Source organism: Pan troglodytes, chromosome 6 (assembly GCF_028858775.2).
Source record: "Pan troglodytes isolate AG18354 chromosome 6, NHGRI_mPanTro3-v2.0_pri, whole genome shotgun sequence".
Classification (NCBI taxonomy): domain Eukaryota; kingdom Metazoa; phylum Chordata; class Mammalia; order Primates; family Hominidae; genus Pan; species Pan troglodytes.
In genome coordinates, this window is record NC_072404.2 from 36866891 (window position 1) to 36888213 (window position 21323).

Consider the following 21323-nt stretch of genomic DNA (forward strand, 5'->3'; position numbering starts at 1 on the left):
CTGGGCTTGCCCCATCTTGGAAATGTGTAACACAAATTCTGGCCTCAGCGAAATGACATGTCACCACCTGTCAGGTACCTTCAGGCTTACTCTTAAAGAGCTGGAATCACACAAGGCAGATCCTGAATGCCAAGGGTGTGGTCTCTGTAGCTGTCCTCATTTGCATCAAGTCCAATCTGATTTATTAATTCATTGACCAGCACCGGGAGCCTCAGAGCCATGTGGTACCTGAGGAGAGTTAGTGAAGTAGCAACTCTTTTGCAATCTGAGAAGATAATACAGCTCATCATCTATCTCTGACACATCTGTCAGAGAAGGGGAAAGTGTTCATGGCTTGTGTCAGCCCAAGTCCAAGCAGGACCACTGTGGGCTGGAGACACGGAGAGTCAGCCTGAGACCTCCCTGAGGAGACGGAAGTCCTGGGTCCACCCAGGAGAATGTAGAGTGAGACTGCAGCCTGGGCCCCCCTCCTTGAGGTGGTTTGTTTCTGCAAGCCATGGGGCAGTGCCCAAAGGTGCTCCTCTCAGTCTTCAGCCCCTGCCCATTGAACTTGTATCAAGAAGTCCAGCCTAACACTGTCCCCTACAACTCCCTGCAGTGATGGGAATGTCCTATGTCTGTGCTGTCCGATATGATAACCACTAGCTCCATGTGGCTGTTGAGCCCTTAAAATGTGGCCAGAACAACTGAGGATGTGGGTTTTTAATTTGATTAATTTAAATTCAAATAGCCACATATGGGTAGTGGCTATCATATTGGAATAGTTTAGGTCTGGATGAATTAACAATTCATTCAATCTGACTTACCTCTGTCCCCTATGTATGTGCTGATTCTGAGTTTCTGGGGGGCTCACAGGGAGGAAGCTATGGACCAGAGGAGAGGGAGAGGGTAGAGGGGAAAGACCAGTGGACAGACAACCAAGTTGACCTTCACAGCCAAGCCCAGAACTGGCCTGATTTGAGGCTCAGGTTGCCTGTGCTAGGCAGTGCAGAAGATCCGCAGTGTGAGTTTCCAGCTGTCATCTTGTTGAGTGGGACCTTGACGAGGCGGGGCTCTAAGCTTGGAGCCAACTCTGGAGGCAGCCTCTGGCTCCCTGTGTGAGACCTAGCCCAGGCCACCTTCTGAATACACACCTTCCCTCTAAGCCCACCCACCTATCAGTGGTCCCAGTGTGAGTGTTCGTGCGTGTGTGCGTGTGCGGCCATGCACACTCATGTCCACGTATAGGCGTGCGTTTCTCTGTCCAGAGCTGCCCATGTCTTGGCCCTTGGCTCCCTCATTCTCCTCCACATGACTGCCCTGGCCCTGTCTCCATACCCTCCTTTTTTCTGCCTTCCCTGTAAACTGAGTTTCTTCACTGCCTGGTGCCCCCCAGCTGACAGAAGTGCTAATCTTGTCACACCCAGCAGCTGCGTGCAGAAATGCTACTGCAAGCCACAGCGGGCTCAGCAGCACTCTTGCAAGATGTCAGAACTGTCCACCATTACTCTGTAAGTGTGCGTGGCCGAGGCTGTGGCCGGGAATCCTGGAGGGGTGGGGGACGCATGCTGCCACTGCCGCTGCTGGAGGAGAGTGGAGAGCCAGCCTCTGCCTCCCAGCCCCAACCCATTCCCGGCTGTTGCATGTTGGTGTCTGTGTGTCTTGTGAGTTCTCTGCAGCCTCATGGTCAGGGGGTGGGTGGGCAGGGTGTGGGGATGGATCTACGGCCATTGTGGGTGCTTCCTGAGGAGGCAGCACCCCCATGTTCTCTGCCACTGCTGCCTGGTGTGTGGCCTTCCTCAGTCCCCAACTTCTCTGAGCTTCAGTGTTTTCAACTGCCAAATTATTTCCAAGAGTCTTAGAGCCTGAGTTCGTATAGACCTTCCCCCACACAGGGCAGGGAACTTCACTCCAGTGTCCACAGCACTTTGTGTGTGAGTCAGCATTAACTCACTTAATCCCCACAACAACTCTATGAGCTGGGTCCTGGTATCATCACCATTTTACAAATGAGAAAACTGAAGTGCTGAGAGATGAAGTCACTCACAAGGACCCCTAATTGACAGAGGGAGGATTTGAACCCAGAGAATCCTAAGCACTTCGCCCCAAGGAGTCTCTGGCTGGAATATCAGATTTATTCAATTTGGACATCCCTTTTACTTAAGGTGCCATTGCTCCCCTGGGCAGCCCACTGTTATTTGGGCATCTCTGATGCCCTTCTTGGTATTTTAGGACTCTTCTGCCCATTGCTGGCTCCTCAGGGCAGGAGGACAGAGGCCTAGGCCCCGTGTCATTATGGGTAATGGCTCACATCATATGTTTCTGTTGCAAGACGTCAGTTAGCTTAGAAGCACAGTCCCAGAACCCTGGGCTCTAGAGACTCCTTGTCTGTCCCTACTGCCCCATTTGCCAAAGTGGCCACTGGGATGCCCTGGCTCCCCAGCAGAAGTCCCTGTCTGTTCTGGGGCTGCTGTGGGGCTGCTGGGGAGGGAAGGTGTTGCCCTTGGACTGTGCTGTGGGATGCCCTCACTACCATCACTGCATCCACCTTGTGGCTGGGAAAGGCCTGAAGGGTCACTGTTTCTCACACTCTGAATCCATCCCATGTAATTCCACCACAGAAGCTGGAGAGATTTGACTTATTGGTTTCCAGGGCCCTTTTTAGGCTACAGGGACAAGTACTTGGAAATGGTCCCACCTATGGGAACAGATGCCAGGAGGAGGAAGGCAGGGGCCACAGGCATGTTCTGGGGCCAGCTTCCTTTCCTGGGCTCCTTCAATAGATATCTTTTTAAAAGTAGCCCCTATAGGTAGGGCCACAGAGGAGTCCCCAAGACATCCATGTCCCTGTGTTTCTGGCCATTTTCCTCTGCATTCCCGACTTTCATTCCTTCTACAAGCACCCCCTGTTGCCTTCTGGTGCCAGGCATGGATAACCAGAGATGAACAAGACCCGAGCGCCCAAGAGAGAATTCAGTTTTGAGGATGCTGAGGCTCTCAAAGTAGGCCTGTGTGCCACCTGGATTTCTTCATGGAACAGGCAGCTCCCTGCCCCAGATAAATGAGGCACCACCCCCACCTTCAGGGAGTCACAGTCAGAGACAGACAGATAAGAGGAAGGATGGAAGGATGGACTGGTCAGGATTGCATCTGGGCTTAGCAGGAACCTGCTTGGATCCTGTTGGCCCTTGTCTGTGAGCAGGGCGGAAAGGGTGGACACCCACACTCATGGTCCTCTTCCTTTACAGGCAGAGCTCCCTCTGCCTAAAGATCTCCTCAGGCCGCTCCTCCTCCCCCTGTGTCTCCTCCTTCCTTCCTTCTCCTCTCTCAGTGTAAGCTAGGAAGTCAAGGGCCTCACACAGACTCCAAGAGTTCAGCTTCTCTAGAGATCTGGAGCTCCCATGTTCAACAGAACATTCTCTCCCAGAAAGGCTGAATGCGGGAGAGAGGGACACATGGTGTAATTGCCCCAAATCAAACGACTGCCTCATGCCTGCTGTCCACCCCGGGGGACTTAGCTGTGCTGGGAGATGGGGAGGCTGATCCTCTGGAGGAGACGGGCCAGGTGCAGCCTGGGGGCAGGCCACATCTGCGGGGCAGGCCACATCTGCAGGGCAGAGCTGGACTCTCTGGGGGAGACCCACAGGGAGCCAGTGTGCTCACTCTGGGTGAATGCTTGTGAGTGTCCCCTATAGAGCAGGACCCACAAGTGCACATGGTCCAGGTGTCCTAGCTGTGGGCTTCTGTGGCCCTGTGGCTTCAGAACAGAGCCCCACCGTGCTGTCAGCCTAGGGCCAGAGGCAGGCAGGGGAACTCCAGGAGAGCTGCCTCAGGAAGCACTGCAGTCCTCCGGCCCTTCCTCCCCTGCCTGGCCCACTTCAGAGCATTCTCTTCCACCTTTGACTCAGTTTCCCAGCAGGAGGTTCCTCCTGCCCAGTTGGAGATTGCCGATGCCCAGGGTCCGTAAGTTCCTCCTAGAATCCCTCCCGAGTTTCTTCCTCTGTGGTCCACTCACTGAGCCTTTCCTCCCTCCCTGCCATCAGCACTTCCCCATCACTTGGTGAGTGTCCCGGCTAGCCCCAGACTCCAAAAAGCCAACTGTCTCTGTGGCCCATCGAGGGCTGCTTCTTTCAGGCACAAAGAGCTTTCTTCCAGAACAGGAGAGCGGCTGCTCTGCCTGAGGACCCTGCATTTCCCACAAGCTTGTCAGTCCGATCCCTGTGTTTTGCCCTGACTTTGCTTTTCCAGAAGGTTTTGCACGTCACCCAAGGGGTCCCTGTAAATCGTGTGCACATTTTTAGTGGTTCTACAGGCTATTGACTGAGTGTCTTGCAGACTGGGGATGTCTCCCCACAATATCCCAGAGTCCTGGCAGCCCAGGCCACTTGCACTGGGAGAGAATGCTGAGGGGTCTGTGGACACGGGCCCCAGCTTGGAGGGAGAATAAGGGACTGGGGCTGAGTTCTCTGCCCTCCGTGGCTCTGGCCCCGAGCCCTGGAAGTCCCCAGAGCAGATGTTTTGCTTTCCTCCGACAGGCGACTGGCCCGGTCCACCCTGCTGCTCATCCCACTATTCGGAATCCACTACACAGTATTTGCCTTCTCCCCAGAGAATGTCAGCAAAAGGGAAAGACTCGTGTTTGAGCTGGGGCTGGGCTCCTTCCAGGTAGGTGTGGCACATGGGGAGGACAGAACTCACTGGGAGCCAGGGCCTGGTTGCTCACCTGCAAGTGGTGCTGGAGCCTCTTTAATCTTGACTGTAAAGTGAGTGCTAGAGTAGAGGTGATGAGGGAGCCCTGTCTGCTGTCTACCCTTAGGGCTCCTGTAAGAAGACACACTGGTGTCTACCCATCACTGCATCTGAGTATCCTGAGCCAGCTGCCCCCACTCCTGGCCCCCACCCTGGGTGACCTGAGATGGCATCTCCCAGCAGCCTGGGGTGCAGGGTGGAGTGTCCTCAAGAGCCCAGTGTGTCCACATCCTGCCTTCAGCTTTTTAGGCCATGTACCCCTTGAGTTCTGTCTTACCTACATCTAGGTCCCCAGCACAGGGCCTGGCCACAGAGAGCCCAGTGAGCTGCACAAATGCATGAGCAAACAGACATGAGTGAGTGGGGGGATGAGAGGGTGAACAGAATGCTGCCTTAGTGCCTGGAGGAAGGAGTGGATGGACTGGAAATGAGTAAGGGGCTAGGTGAATCACCATGAGGAAATGAGCAGGTGGGAGCAGCAGTAGGTGGATGAAGGCAGGGGCAGCTCCCTGGAGTGTCTGGGGATAGAGCGCCTCTCCCTAAGCCAGCTGTTTGAATTAGTATTTGATCTTGATGGTCAGAAAGTTACTCTCCATATCTGACTTGACCTTCTCCACCATTTTAATTCAAGGCCATTTAACCGGGCCCAGGTTCTTAGTCTGGTGAGACTGACCATGGGTCTCACCTGAGACTGGCCTCATGGGCTCATAGACAAAGCCCTGGCCCAGGAGTGAGAGCCCAGGGCTCTTGTCTCTGTGCTTGCTGACCAGTTCTGGGGTCCTTGAGCTATCATTCTTCCAACACCTTCAAACAACAGCACAGGGCACAGGGATTGCAAGGAACTAATTTGCAGCATTCAAGAAAATGCTCCTGCTTTTTTGGTGTAGATTTAAAGAATATATAGAGAATAGCTAAGTGCATACGCTGTGCCAAGTACTCGCTCTGCGTGGTGTTCTGCATTGCTGTGTATGATAGTATCTGGCCCAAGGAGGGCAGATTGGGGAGATGATGGTGGACAAGGATGGCACAGGTCTGTTCTGTCCTGGAGGGGTCCTACCCTCAGAAGCCTGCAGGATGGTTAGGAGCTAAGAGAAATTCTAGGGCATTCAGGGAAGGCTTCTTATAGGAAGTGGGATAAAGCTGGCCTTTGGGAATGGGAAGGATCTGACCAAGGGAATGTGAGATCCAAAGCTAGAATTTATCTGTGGGACAGGACTTGACCACCAGCCACGTGGCCTCATGGGTGTGCCCATCTTGGTAGAGTAGAACTGTCCCATCTTACCCCAGATCCCTGGGCAGGTGCCCCCATCCAGGTCATGGTGTATTTCTGCTTCCTAGAGTCATTCCCTCCATGCCCCACACAGCATTTCAGAAAGTCCTTTGCTAGCATCCTCAGGCTTATTTTCTCTATTCCCAGGGCTTTGTGGTGGCTGTTCTCTACTGTTTTCTGAATGGTGAGGTAAGACCTTGGCCGTCTGGCTTCTTGGCAGTGGAAGTGGGGCTTTCTGGGGAGCAGACAGGGGAACCACCTGTTGGCCACATGGGACTGACTCTTCAGAGAGGGCTCTGCCAGGCTCCCAGCACTGAGAGGAGGGGCTGGTCATACAGCTCCTGGCATTGTGTGGTGCCAGGACCTCCTGATACCCACACCCTGTGCTGGAATCTGTCCCACTTTGCCAGCTGTGCAGCTAAGGCCCCACCCAAAGAGCAAAGCTCCTGGTAAAAGCGTCGGCTCTGCTGAGCGCAGATCTCCCTGGGAGGGTCCTCTCCATAAGACACTCCATGGTGAGGAGGAATTGACAATAAGGAAGGGTGGGGCACAGGACATAGGACCTACAGGCCATGAGGCTGTGCTAGGCAGAGCTGCTGAGCCAGGAGCTGCCTGGCACTCAGGGTTGCCCTTAACTGGCCAGCCAGCCTGGCCCAAACTGTCCCCTGGTAGAAGGGAGACTGTGAGAATTTGGAAGAGACCCCAGGGAGAGACCTGGAACCTTCTATTAATACTCCATTGCCAGAGCTGTGGTTCAGGGGCTCCCTCTGTACCCTATTGGGGTAAAGCTCTTGAGCACAACCCAAAACAGAGGTGCCGGGGCAGCAGTGGGGACTGAATGGCTAGGGTGGATTTGAGAGTAGGCGGGAGTCTTTGCACCAGTGCTTGGGTCTTAGCTGTGTCACCTTGGCAGGCTCCTCCCTCTTTTGCATCTGAGCAACAAAGAGATTGGGCTCTGTGATCGCCCAGACAACCTACAGAAGGATCAGATTAGGACAGACAAGGAGAGGCAGAAAGGGCCCTGCAGGTAGTGGCCAGGAGAGCTTAGAAGTGGGCATGTATGTAGCTTGTTCAGAGCTTGCAGTGAAAGTAGGAGCTGGAACTGGAGAGGGTGGGTGTAGGCGCTGCTTCCAGTTGTGCAGTCTGTGCACTGCACGAAGGTGCTTGACTGAGAAGGCACACGGAGGCTGAGACTCAGCATGGCCCCCACTCACCATGCTAAGAGCTGCATGGGTGTATGTTTTCCCAGAGGGGTGCATTATTTAATGGTTCTCAACCCTGACTGGGAAGCTTTAAAAAATATGATGTCTGGGTCTTGTGCAGAGCTTTTGATATAATTGTTCTGGGGTATGGCCTGTGCATCTGGAATTTTTAAAGCCCCCCAGGTAATTCTAATGTGTAGCCCACTCTTACTGGTCAGCCAAGAGTGGGGATCCTTTCCTGATCCACCTGCCCTGTGGGACTGCTTGTTAAAGATTTCCTGAAGGACCCAATGGACTATTCTCTGCCTGGCCTGAAAACAACAGGGAGCCGTTAGAGGGTCTTGGTCAGAAAGTGGCAGGGGAAGGGGCTGTTCCGGTCAGCTCCTCAGAGGCTTTCCTGCCTACAGCTGCTAAAAGCCCCCACTGGAGACCTTGAGGGCTGCAGGCTGCAACTGGGGAGTGGGGAGGGTGCTGAGGGTGGCAGTGCCAGCCTGGGAAGGGCCCCAGGCCAGGACAGGGCCTGGAGGCTGCAGAGGATGTCCATCTGGAAGTGACCGCCCAATTTGCTCCCTGCAGGTACAAGCGGAGATCAAGCGAAAATGGCGAAGCTGGAAGGTGAACCGTTACTTCGCTGTGGACTTCAAGCACCGACACCCGTCTCTGGCCAGCAGTGGGGTGAATGGGGGCACCCAGCTCTCCATCCTGAGCAAGAGCAGCTCCCAAATCCGCATGTCTGGCCTCCCTGCTGACAATCTGGCCACCTGAGCCATGCTCCCCTCCTCCTCCTCTCCTCCATCCACAGGCTGGGACCGCAGGCAGGTGCCAGCCCACGCATGTTTGCGCCTCTTCCCTCCCCTTGGGCAGGCCCTGGGCTGGAAGCTTGGCTCCTGAGGGGGGAGAAGGAGGCAGGGCACAGACTGGGATTGTCCCCTCCTTGTTTTGGTACCGGTCCCACCCACTGTGGTCCCCTGGGCCCTGACCCCAGACATGTAAATACTCCTCAAATTTGGAAAAGTTGTCCCATCCCTTCCCCCTTTGCCCCAGTGTCCCTGCTCACTTCCAGTCAGGTCTCAGCTCCACCCCACTGTGTCTTGGTCAGCCTCAGTGATGGCCTGACCCCAGCTGTGAGGCCTTGTGAGCTAAGGCTGAAGAGACCTTGCCTGTGGGAGCTGGGGTGGTACCTGCCCCAACAGCCCCCCATCATCTGATTTTGGGTGTGACCCCTCGAGTGTGCATGCCACCCTGGGGCTCTTCTCAGTCCTGGGCCCAAGTCCCTGAAGCCTAGCAGAGGGCCAGCTCGGGTGGCCAGAACATCCCTTGGTGCAGGCCTCCTGGCACTCGCCTGGCATCTTGGTGTCCGGGTGCTCAGCTCCTGGGTCCCAGGGCAGTGGGACAGCTCCCAGGCTCTTCTCATCAGAGACTTCAGTTTGGGTGGGGAGTCTGCAGGTCAGGGAAGGTTCTGGTGCTTTTCGTTTGATCCAAAAGGAGCTGAGAGCCAGAAATGTGGCTGTGATTGCGAAAGAGACGGAGTTTGGGAGACCCATGGAAGAAAACCTTCGCCATCTCCATTGTTTTACCCCCAGTTCAAGATGGACAGGGTTCTTCTGGTCATCTCCCTTCCACCTCTTCCACCCTCATGGATGCCTTCCAGAAGCTGTCTCCAACCATGCACACCACAGAGAGCCCTTAAGCCCTCCCCTCCCCATTTCCCCTAAGTCAAAGCCATGACTAGGATGTACCAGCCACCTGCCTCTGATGTCGGCGAATCCTGAAGCACCTGCACCCGAATCTGGAGCCCGGGGCTGCCCGACCCCCACTCCCATGGATGATGAGGAGCCCCAGACACCAGCTCCTCTGGCCTGGACTCAACTATTGAAATCTCTCTGAGACCTCTGCAAAGATGTCCCTTTTATGCCCTTGACCTTGACTCACCATGGGCTGCTGGGGTGTCAGGAGAAGCCACACCCAACATGCCCATTAGCAGAGGCTGCTGCTGATGTGGCAGCTGCTCCCTACCACCCGCCCTGGCTCCCCAGCTGCAGGTTGCACACCCTCAGCCTGAGAATGTAAAATAGGGCAGTGCCCAGCTGGGGAGGTAGAGGAAAGTGCTAGAGTACATGGTCCGTGTGTGGCCTAGCTCATTCCATGTCAGCATTTGGTGTTACTCCTGTCCAAATTCTGTTTGCAGACTTGTTTCATGATGATGCTCTGGAATGCTTGGGGACTTTGGGTGGAGGAGGATGTTACTTCATTTTATAAAGAGGAAGGGGCCTGGGAGACTTGGGAAAATGTTTCTGGAGAGGCTTTCAGAGTGGCTGGAAAAGGCTCTTGTTGCTGTAATTTAGAGAGGAGCTCTGTGTCCTTGGCCAGTCAAGTAAGTTCCTGGATCTTTGGCAAAGCCAGAGGAAGAAAGGAGCTACCTGCCCTTTCCCGGGCATGCTTGGTGACTCAGATTGATCTTGGAGTGTGCAGTGGCCCTTCTACCCTGCACCTGACCTCATGATCCCCTCCACCTGCACTGGTGTGCATTACTGAAGCAAGGGTCCTGTGGACATCTTGCATTTTGGGCACTGCTAGGGGGTCTGTGCTGCTTGGAAGGAGCCATGGCCTGGGGTTCAGGGAACTAGACTCTATCCCAGTTGGGTTCAGACTGCTGTGACTGTGGACACGATGCTCCTTGTTCTGGGCTCCAGTTTTCCCATTTGTGAGATGAGGCAACTTCCAGTGCTTCTCTAGGCCCTGCACTTAAGTGATTTTTCCAGTTCAAAGTCAAGGCAGGTAAAAGGGCATTCATCATTGTGCCTCATATCAGGTTTTGATGAATATATGTGTGTGTGTGTGTGTGTGTGTGTGTAGAGGGATGGACAGGATGCTGTTTATTTTCCCTTTCTTGGAAATGGACCTTCTGTCCCTTCCATTTGGACACCACAGTGGAAGCTGGTGGCCTGGAAGGAAGGATTAGGTCATGGACATTTGAACAGGTGCCTTGGGCATGATGTATAGATGCAGTCATATATACCTTGCTGGGGTGGGGTGCCACCTCCAGTGGCCAGCTCCAGATCCAAGGAGCAGCCCCCTGGGGATGGACCCTATTCATTCATCATGACTCCCAACAGTTTTCATTGTGGAAGAAGAAACTTTGGCATTATAGAGACATCATCACAAAACAGTAAAAACAAAATCAACCCTGAACCCCATGCACTGTGCTGCTTCCTGAGCCTGGCCCTGCATCCTCATAGAGGTGCCGGGTTCCTATTGGTTAGTTGGTTGTTTTTCCGTCTGAGTGAATTTTTGCCAGTCTTGTGAGCAGATGTACCTGATGTATTCTCAATGTTCCAGGAGGTTCTGGCCTTCAGGGTCACAGGCAGTAGGGGGACAGCATAAGGTCTGTGTAAAACCCTTCCCTCTCTGACCCTCTGTTTTCAAATCTGTAAAATGGGCAATAAGACTAGATGATTTGTATATAGCCCAATGCATCTCTGGAACTCTGTCTAAACACCAGCCATCTACTTGGAATGGGCCCCAGGACTGTGGTATTTGCCTGGGCCAGGAAAGGATAAGAAATCCTGTCATGTGAAGACAGCTTGAGAGGCTTGAGAAAAGTGGGGCTGGGGAGAAGCAGGCTTGTCAGACTCCACCCCTGTTGATGATCATTCCTGGGAAGGGGTTTCTCGTTCTATGCAATCCTAAAGGACGAAACCCACCCATCGGAGGCCGAATTCTCCTTGGGATGAAGAAATTGCTCTTTCTCTGTCATGAGTGTCCAGCCAGGGAGCAGGGAGGCAGTGTCAGGGAGGGACTCTCATCCTGGAGGAAATGGGATTCCAAGTCAAGGATGCTGAGGCTGTCAGGGAGCCAGAGAGGGGGGTCCAAGTGCAGGATGTGGGTGGCTCTGTGGTTCAGTGGCTCTGTGGTGGTTCCTAGCACTGCAGACTTCATGACTCCCCACTTAGGTCCAAGTCACATTGTCTATCCCAGTGTGTAGCTCTGTCACCCTGCTTGACACATCCAGTGGCCTACAGTGACTCTTCTCTAACCCCACCCCCTCCAAGTTGGGTTCTTTGTGGAAGAAGGACAGGGAGCTAGAGCCAAGCCCAAGGCTTGAGAGACACCTGCATCTATAATCCCCGCCAAGGATGCCCACTCACCTCTCTCATCTGATCCTCACTCTTCGTGGAAGGGAAAGCTCAAAGGGACTCTCTCTCTCTCTCTCTTTTTTTTTTTTTGAGTAGTACCCTTGCCCTCTTCATGGCCACTTCAAAGTGAAGCCAGCAAAGTGATAATACTTTATCATTTAGTATTATCATATAGTATTAATACTTTGTCATAAAGTCCTCCTTGAGCCCAGGGACCATGGAAGTCAGCTAGAAGAGCCCTGAGCAAGGAGCAAGGACTTGGGCTTCTCCACGCTTTGCTCCTGGCTTGTTTGACCTTGACTTATTCCCCATATGTCTTTGAGGAGGCTCACAAAATACTAAAGCTGGGAGGAAACTTGGAGATCTATAGGTCAAACCTCCCCATTGGGCTGATGAGAAAATACACGCAGGCCTAGCATGGTGCCTGCCACCATGGTGGGATCCAATATGTTTTGTAAATCTGAATGAGTAAATGGCTCACCAATTTATGCACAGCCCTGCACATGAGCAGAATGTGACACTCAAAGCATCCACGCAGTACACATGTAACCTTGCACAGGAGTGGGGCTCTGGTGACCGAAGGTTGTCCAGGACTCTTGCAGGAGAAGCAATGGAGTCAGCGTGGTGTGGGGAGACCTACTTTTTAACCTGGGCTTAGCCACCTGCTCTGTGATCCAGGGCTTACCTTCTTTGGGCCTCGGCCTCCTAATCTGGGTAATGGGGAGGACTTCATTGGCATTGTTAGTCCCACAGGCCAAGGATAAGGTTGAAATGAGACGGCTTGTGTGTGAAAAGATTTTGGAAACTACACAGATGTGGGCTTGTTATTGGGATGAAGACTGCTGGAAGGGATTCCTTGCTGTTTATCTACTGCTTTGAGCCCTCCTAAGTTAACCTGTGCCTCATTTGTAAAACCACCAGCATCAGGAGTAAGGGGGAGGCCAGAGGGCTCAGATGGACACAGAATTCTAGCTTTACCTGCATCCGCTGATTCAGTTTTCTGTTGGGATCAGAGTGAGGATACTTCCGTATGGGTGATAGCAGCCATGCCCCTGGGAGTCAACTTCAAGGATCTGGGACATTTTGGTGTGCCCATTCCTTCTTTTCCTGAACTCACAGTCTTGGGGTGTTTCTGCACTTGGCTATGTGTGTCTTGTCTGATGTCTGTCTTCTGTAGCTTTGCCTCTGTCAGGGCTGGAGTGATGCAGCCCCTGGCATCTCAGACATGGTTCCTGCCTCACTCGTGGGAGCTGGACCAGCCTGGGTTTCATCTCCCACAGTAAAGCTAAGCCCCACAGACCTTACTGCTACTGCTGCTGCCATTAATGCTGTGCTCACTATCTTGTCCAGGATTTTAAGGATGTCAGACTGCTGTAGATGACTCAATAAATGTTTTGCCATTTTTCCTGGTGGCTGTAACTTGGCATAAGTGGAGGGAAGGGAGGAGAGGAGGGGGAAGGGGAGAGGACGACCCCCAAAATTTGATCATCCCATAGTAATCCAGTGTATACAAGGCCCAGTGGACTTTAAGATTCCAAAGGAGAAATATAAGAGTGGGCCTGAGTGAGCCTAGGATGGAACTCAAAAAGTAAATTAGAAGTCTTGGCCTTAAAGGATCTCCAGGGATCATGGAAACTGAGTGGAATCATGACCTTCCTATTGTACCATGGGAGCACCTACCAGATATCCCAAAACATTGACTGCAGAGAACATTTCATCCCAGGTAACTACAGGTATATCCTTGGCTTCCAGGATCCCATCCCCTAATACTTCTGGATATTCCAAACCATCAGTCCCAGCCAGACCAGATAACCAATTCAAGGTTACCCTTATTTCCTCGAGGTTCTGTTGATTGTCACAATCCCAGTGTCCATTTTCATATTGGTCATAATGTTCATTGCTAGCAAAAGAAGATAATTTTTGCTAGGTCAGAAAATGAGTTTATGAAAAAGATGTTGAGCTGGTCATAGAATTCTTGTAAGGCTGGAGAAACTAGACAAGGTATCTGAAGCCATATCATGCTGCATGACTGATGATGAAACTGCTGCCCCTGTTGCTGCTGCCACCCCAGTGATGTCTCTTCCATGCCAGGGACATGACTCCACAATTATTGCCACCTCTGAAAGCAGAGAGCTTTGCTGCTGTTCTCACCATCAAATGAGATTCCACTTTCAGCCCTCTTCCTCAAGTTGCCCACTTCCGCATCAAAGTTTCAACACCATTGGATTGGCTGTGTCCTCGCTACAAGGAAGACTGGAAATTGGACTTTTCTGGATTCTACCTTGAGGTCAGGGTCACAAGCCTGAAGATTTTCTAAACATAACAATAAAATCCTGGGAATAATAAATGCCCGCTACAACAGGCCTGAGGTCTATAGCAAATGCAGGGCCAGCTTCCTCCAGCAATCAGGTGGGCCACTCTGAAGAAGTCAAGTCAATGAAAAGATGGATTTTAGCCTAATAGCGTGTGAGCCCTGCAATCAGCTAGGGCTGTGTGGATCACTCACCAGATGCCCCCAGGTGTTCAGGGGGGTGTTCCCAAGCTGGGACACTGGTTAGTTCTGCTTTCAGAGGCTGTGTCTGCTCCTCTTTCTCCAGACCCACCTCTTCTTTCAGTCCTAAAGGAGATGACCAGGCTATGTTATATGACCCACTTAGCAGATATTTTGAGTTGCTTCCAAAATGGAACCTATGCTCAAGGCTGAAAATTAGTCTCCTTGTGTCAGTTTCTGCTGGCTGATCCTAAGGAAGACTTCCCTAGTGTTTAGAAAAATATTACTTTCACTGATGTGACCATAATGAATTGAGCTTCCATGTTTCATCCTTTGAAAGAGGTCACATCCAAAAAGCAAAGGTAAGAGCCAAAATTTAGTTGAAAGGCTTGAATTTCACATTAAGCTTGAATTTCTTGGCAACAGTGAAGATCATCAAACTCCTGGGTCCATGTGAGCATTTATTAAATCCTGTTTCCTCTGTCCACTTTCCAACATTGATAGACTAAGCCCTCATTTCTCCCAAGACCCTCTAAAAATGCCTTGAATCTTGGCTGTCCCTGATGGTGCTGTCTGTTTTACTGGTACTGTGTATAATTCCTCTTGGGAACCCAGTGGTTCTTAGACATTATCCTGTATCAGAGTCACCTGAGGGGCTGTGAAAACACAGATTGTGGGACCCACCCCCAGAATTTCTGATTCAGCAGGTCTGAGGTAGGGCTGGACCATTTGCATTTGTAAAAGGTTCTCAGCTGTGGCTGTTCTGCTGGTCTTGAGACAGCACTTTGAGATCCACTGTTCTACAGGTTCTAACTGAGGACACTGGAAGGGCAACATAGTCCCTGTTTGTGAACCATGGGCCTGGGCAATGATTACCTTCCCAGGAGGCAGAGAACAAGCATAGACATTCGCAACAGGAGCTTTAATTTCCTTTTCCTCTCAGGCCAGTGTCTTAGAACAGAAAGCAAAACGTTCCAAGAGGAAATCAGCCTGCAGATGTCCATTCAGTCTCAATCAGTGTAAGTATTAGACTGTCTCTGAAACAACTAGTATCAAGTTCAGTGGGATATGACAGCAAAAACTCCAATAAAAAGTGGCTTAAAGCAGGCAGAAGTTTACTTCTCTCATATGAAGTCCAGAGGTAGACAGTCCAGAACAGGTGTTGTGGCTTTGTGGTCTCTCTGAGGACTCAAGCTTCTCTCTTTTTGCTCCTCTATCTTTAACAGGTGAGTTCTAGTCTCGAGGGCACCCTAAGCTCCAGGGCCTCTGGAGCTCTGGATGTCACTGGACTTAGAAGCAAATGAGAGAAGGCAGAAGAACTCTTCCCCTTCTTCAGTCATCTTATTTTAAGAGGCCTATGTCTGCTTACATCTCATTATCCTGTGTGTAGTCACATGGCCACACCTCACTGCAAGGCAGACAATGCAGTGCAACCTTAATAACATTGGAAGGAAAGAAGGGATATTGACTAGCAAAAAGTAGTTTGTGTCATAAAAATCTTTGGGCAGTCCTTAGTGGTGAGTTGGGTTCATTCAACACCTGTGGAAAACCAGAGTCATATGGCTCTATGTCCTATTTTACTATATTGGGAACAAACTCAGGAATACAGTCTCCAGCCTGGACCATAAAGCCCCTGATCAGAAGTGGGGAGCTGTGCCTTCCCACACATTGAAACTAGTCTAGTTTCAAGGGGTGAGAGCATGTCTGCACCATTTCTGGTAGGCTCTCCCTCATGGATGCAGTTCCTGAGTGGATTCTGTGCCCTGGTGCTTTCTACATTAAGTAGTCTCTTTTTAATTTGGGGGATCCTCAGAGTAGTGATGGGGGTGTTGGGAGGGATGAAGGTCTTGTAATTTCTGACTGTCAGTTGCCCTAAAATGAACTAATGTAGATGCTCTGAGCCTCCCAATGTTGTTATACTGTGCCCTTGTGGATAGCCCGTTGCAGTAATTATTCTGGTGTGAACCTGGAAATTCCCTCTGCCACTGTCCTGGATGCAAAGTTGTAAATTCTGTGGGTGAAACCCAGTCATGAGGAGCTCTTCCATATGCTCTTTCTAGGCCAGAGAGGCAGTCCTTAGCAGATGGCAGACCTTTACAAAGACATCATATGTATCCATTCCAATTCATACAGGCTTTCAGCTGAATGGGGACTTTGCAGTGATATCTCAGCTTCAGTCAGCACATCTTCCACCAAGGCAGTGGGCAGGGCCTTTGTTCTGACCCTCAGGGCCCTCTCAGGACCACCCCTCTCAGTCACCCTCTTCTCCCTTCCCCTTTCAGAAGGCCCCCACCTGCAGTGTATTGTATTCTAGGTTCCTCTCCCTCACCCCAGGTCCCTCCTCCCCTCTGTCCCTGATATAAACTCCGGCATGGCTTGGGGTGAGTTCTCCTTGAGCTGATACTCTTGATGCCCTTATCTTTTGGGTGTCCCCAATACTTGAGAATCATCTGTAGTGTTCTCCTTAACCCTATTGAGACACTTTTTCCATGGACAAAAGCATCCATTCCTATGACATTAAGCCTGACTTCCATTAATAAACCCAACTATTTACCACCAGGAGCAGCTTTGGCTTGGGCAGTAAGTACCATGGAGAGAGCCAAGTGAACCTTGGGTCCAGCACCACAGACAGTTCCAAGACTGTACCTACTTGGCAGTCTGTGTGGCCTATTTTTATCTGATATGAACAAAGACAGATTTAGGTTTTATGAAGATGGAAACTCATATAATTTGGGGAATCCTCTTTAATACAAAATGAAAAATTTTTAATTAAAATTAGGTATAAAAATAAGGGTTTTTTTGAATGAGAAAAGTTGACAATTATCATAAACATTATGAAATCCAGAAAAACAACATCATCTTTGTATTAATTACTCTCTGATGCTTTTTGCCTACTTGTTTTGGTTGCATACTCTTTGATCATCTCTTTATTAGCTGATAACATTTATATCATTTTCTATTCATAAAATTTGAATATAATTTAGTCACATAGTTAATCAAAATCTGTGTTTTATTATTGAACATTTGGACTCAGCACCAATGAAAACAGAATCCTCCAATTACAGTGTTACACATATGATGACTGGAAGATTTTTTTCACAGACTGGCACCTGGCTCCATACACATCCAACTTTGTTTCTGCAGCACTGTGCACACTGCCAGGCACTGTAGGACATTTTAATATGATGATATGATATGATCTCTGCCTTTGTACATAATGCTGAGTGAACAACAAGAGTATTCCTGGAAGGACAGTATAATATCACTGTATAATGAAGCAATGACACACACTCATGTGAAACCCACTGAACCAAACTGAGTGTCTCTCTAACTTAACCTCCCCTTCGTTGGATCCCCAAAGTGTTCCTGGCAGTTGAGTGCTACCCAACATGTAAGAAGGTGTGGTAGAGGAGATGTTAGGGTGGAGAGATGCTGTAGGCTTATCCAATTTGGGGCAAATAATTTACTTTTCCAAATTTTCCAAAAACATAAGATCTTGTGAACACACTTCTGAGATCCAAGTGAGAGAGAGGGGCTTGGAAAGTGCTGTATATGACCCACATTTGTCTGTCATCACAGGAAGATATTTTTCAGTTTTACAAGACTGAAGCCCGTAATGCAGAGAACCAGAGATTTCTGAGGTCCCTGTTTTCAAATGATATCGTGTGCTCTCTGGAGCATTCAGGTCACTCTTTAGATGGATGGCTGTTACCCCTCCATTCAAGAATCTCTTACTGGAAACTAACTATGTGGTAGAAGCATGGAGGGCACAGTTTGGCATCAAGAATGAACCAGAAACATTTTGTCTTCGTAGTCAGGTGGAGAAGACTAAAATAAATAAACCAGGCATGGTGTGTGATAAGGTATAATTAAGGTATTAAGGGATCTGTGGGTTAATAAATATTTGTAATTGCTGCTTCAGCCTCCGTTGCCCTCAGCTCCCTCCAATAATTCCCTGATTTTGTTTTATGGAAACTTCCCACCTCATGATCAAACACAAGGTTTGGGTGCCTACACTCCTAGCCTCTGGGGTGGGTCCAGATAAACAAGCCAGGCCACATGGCCCTTATCACTCATTCCTCTGGCTGTAGTGACTGGCCCAGGGACAGACACACAGGCCATGTGAGGAGTCTATTTCTAGGGTTTCTGGGAAAGAGGGATTCCTCTTTTTTGTGAGGAAGCTTATTGGAGAGACACCCACTTGTCCCCTGGAAAGCATGACATGAGAATGTGAGGCTTGCAGGTGCCACAGTCATTTGCAATTATGGGGGAAACAACTGGAGCTGTTCAGAGAACATGGTAGGGATCCTCAAGATGAATCACACAACAAGGGAGGCAGAGGGGAATAACAAAAGGAAAGGGAGTCCTTGGCATTATCATCAGAACCACTTGATCGGGCCTCACCTGACTGATCTACTCATGGACTTTCCTAGGGACTGATGGGTAGGAGGGTTATTTGAATGGGCAAGATATAGAAAAGGCATCCTTTTATCATGAATTTTTAAAATAAATGCACTAAAGTACAGAGACCAATACAACAAATTCTGTGTCCACCCCAGAACTAACAATATGCTATTATGCTTGATTCAGATATTTTAATTTTTTTTTATGAAGGAACACATGACAGATGGAATTTGGTCTGCATTGTGGTATTTCTCAGTTTGATTTCCCTCCCTCTCCCCTTCCAGAGGCAGCCACTAACGAGAACTTAGTATGTATCCATACCATTTATGTTTTTGTACTTATAGTAAATATCCATCAACATTATTTAGCATGTGTGACTGTGTGCTTTTAAGTTCCATCAATGGCATCACACTAGATCTATCATTCTGCCTTTGTTTTCTAAGTAATTCTATGTGCTACTTATTTATTCATACTTGTACATTTAGATCTAGATGATTCCCTTTTAATTGTATAATATTACATCATAGAAACTTGCCAGGCATAGTCATTGTCCTCCCTGTGGAAACGTATGTACTTTACATTTTGAAGTTATTTCAAACAATGTCTTATGAAGATCTCGTTATTTACATGTGCAGGAGTTTCTCTAGACTTAGAATTGAAAGAGCTGGATCCAAGGGTGTGAAATTTTCAACAATTCTCAGAGAAGAAGGAAGGAGAGGCAGATAGCATTTCATTTTTACTACTAAGGGATGCCTCACTGTGTTTCTATTAATGCTTATCTTTTTGCCTTAAATTATATTTTGTTTGATAGTAATATAGTTGCAACAATTTTCTGGTTAATGTACACATGGTGTTATCTGTTTCTACCCATTCACTTGCAATTTTTTGCCTCTTTATGTTTTTTAACTGTACAATGACATACAGAAGTTTATTCAGTTTATGCAAGTAATTTCTCAGATTTATAAAGTAAAAAGCTAGACTGCCAGAGGAAAAATTCCTTACATTGATATCAAAATATCTTCTAGTCCCCATAAATCATCTGCAATCACTTGATAGAAAAAATATCCACAACCATATAGGTCATGCAGACTTTTAAAATGCTATTTGTATTCAGTTTGTTTCAAACTGAGCAAAACAGTGCAACTTTTACTTTTGTATACATTTCAAAATTATATTAATGTTCCTTCTCATTTCAACTCATCCCATTACCAATAAAACGGGAGTGAGATAAAAGGGGAGAAGATCCTTGACTACTTCTCATTTTCCTTGAAATAAACTAATAATTCATTACAATTTTAATAAGTCATTATAAGGATAATAAAAGCCTCAAAGACTTTTTAAAATAAAATTATATAGTAAATAAGTAAATAAGCATTCAAATGTTGGTAACCTAACAGGCCCTAATACAGCTTTCAGATAGTTTCATATTAACAGGCAAATATTAGCACAGAAAAGAAGTTTCCCAAGAGGGACTCATTTTAAACATAAATCATAGCTTAAATTACTACTATACAGATTATACTGAGCAAAGACAGAAAGAATGAATGCTTTCCTCCGTTCATGAACTGTGTAAGGCTACGTTACAAAGTCAGATAATGGACTGTGAATCACCTACCATACCGATCAACCATGTTTATTTAAAGTTTTCTTAATATTAGACATTTTTAATGGGGGTAGGAAAAAAGTAAACAACCATTTCGCTTCTTCTCTTCTTCTACTTTAGCCACATAAGCCAGTTGTAATGGATGATACAGGTTTCAGCTGCAATTTGTAAAATATTCCAAGAACTGCCATAGTCCCAAGAACTAGAGAAAACTGCCACCCACAAATAACCTACCAAAGTAAATATAAATACAGTATGATTCTAATTTTCTTTCATACAATCCCAGACAACCCCAAATAACTTTATAAAAAAGGAATTTACAAAGCTATCAAAACTATTTAAAATATTTAAATGCAGAGTGGTCAAATTTCCTTCCATCAGACCAGAAATCATCACAAAAATTATGATCACAGTTACAAGCAGAATGAAAGGAATGTTTAAATTTAGGACAACCAACCCCATGTGACTTTTAAAAACGCAATAATTTACTCAAATATACTGTAACTAGAAATGGCAATAATACAGGAAGCAAAAATAAGCTTGCGAGTGAAATTTCTAGAAGCTCATGGAAACCATCCCATCCCATATTGCAAATGCAAAAGGAAAAACAGTTCTTATAGAATTAAGAGTACTCTGGTCATTGTTGTTCGTTTGGTCCTGCAAGGTGTTAACCACCTTCACTTCCCGTATCACAAAATTAGCCACAAGAGGAGCAGGTGGATCTTGTTCATTATGAGGACTGGTTGGCTTTTCAGGTACATCGGATCCTCTTCAATTAGGAGGTCTCAGTAGGAACAAGACAACTGCAGTCACCAGCCAGGCCATCAAGATCATAGTAGCGCTGATGCCATTATCATCACAGGGTCCTGGTCATTCTTGTAAGTATCTGTCTCTGTGCAGCAGAGTTGGGGCTGCCACAACAGACTGGTCAGCCTTCTCATCGCATATTCATGAGAACATATTCATAGGGATCAAGCTCACTTTCTGCCATGATTACCCAGCTTGATTTTATTGGCTGTTTAAATACTTCTGGAGGCTGGGAAGTCCAAGATCAGGGAACTGGCAGATCTGGTGTCTGAAGAGGACTTGCTGTCTGGTTCATAGATGGTGCCTTCTCACCGTGTCCTCATAGAGTGGAAGGGGCTGTCTTTTTTATATTTTAGATATATCTTTTCTATGTAACATATTGATGAAAAATTTATTTTAATCCCAACTGATAGCCTGTGTTTAGATGGGCATAATTAGTCTATGGTTATTCACTGCGACTGAGGACATTTTGAGCTTATTTCATTACCTTACAGTCTATACGCCATGCCTTTGTTTCGCCCACTACCTGCTCACCTGCTCTCTCTTTTTTTTTTTTTTGCCTTCCATTGCATTATCTTATTTCCCTTCCCTTTCTTTTACTGATATGGCAAATATACATTCTATTCTAATTGTGTTGTTTACATTTACAATTTTAACAAAATACCTAATATTATGTTTTTCC

At 48.3% G+C, this 21323-nt stretch overlaps 1 protein-coding gene and 1 pseudogene across 9 annotated transcripts in view; one reads left to right on the forward strand and one right to left on the reverse strand.

The window, feature by feature from the left end:
* ADCYAP1R1 (ADCYAP receptor type I) overlaps positions 1–12741 on the forward strand; it is a 127037-nt gene extending 114296 nt beyond the window's left edge. For 5 of the 9 annotated variants that reach the window (XM_016958684.4, XM_016958683.3, XM_016958688.4 and 2 more), the window contains 4 exons: positions 1407–1490; positions 4515–4644; positions 6146–6187; positions 7777–12741. In XM_016958684.4, the coding sequence (XP_016814173.1) occupies positions 1407–1490; positions 4515–4644; positions 6146–6187; positions 7777–7965 (445 nt within the window). In that variant the 3' untranslated portion in view covers positions 7966–12741. The remainder of the gene's footprint in view (positions 1–1406; positions 1491–4514; positions 4645–6145; positions 6188–7776) is intronic. The other 4 variants (XM_016958690.3, XM_016958691.3, XM_016958686.4 and 1 more) reach the window with 2 other exon arrangements.
* Positions 11150–20825, reverse strand: LOC129144469 (small integral membrane protein 14-like; annotated as a pseudogene).
* Between the last annotated feature and the right edge of the window lie 498 nt (positions 20826–21323).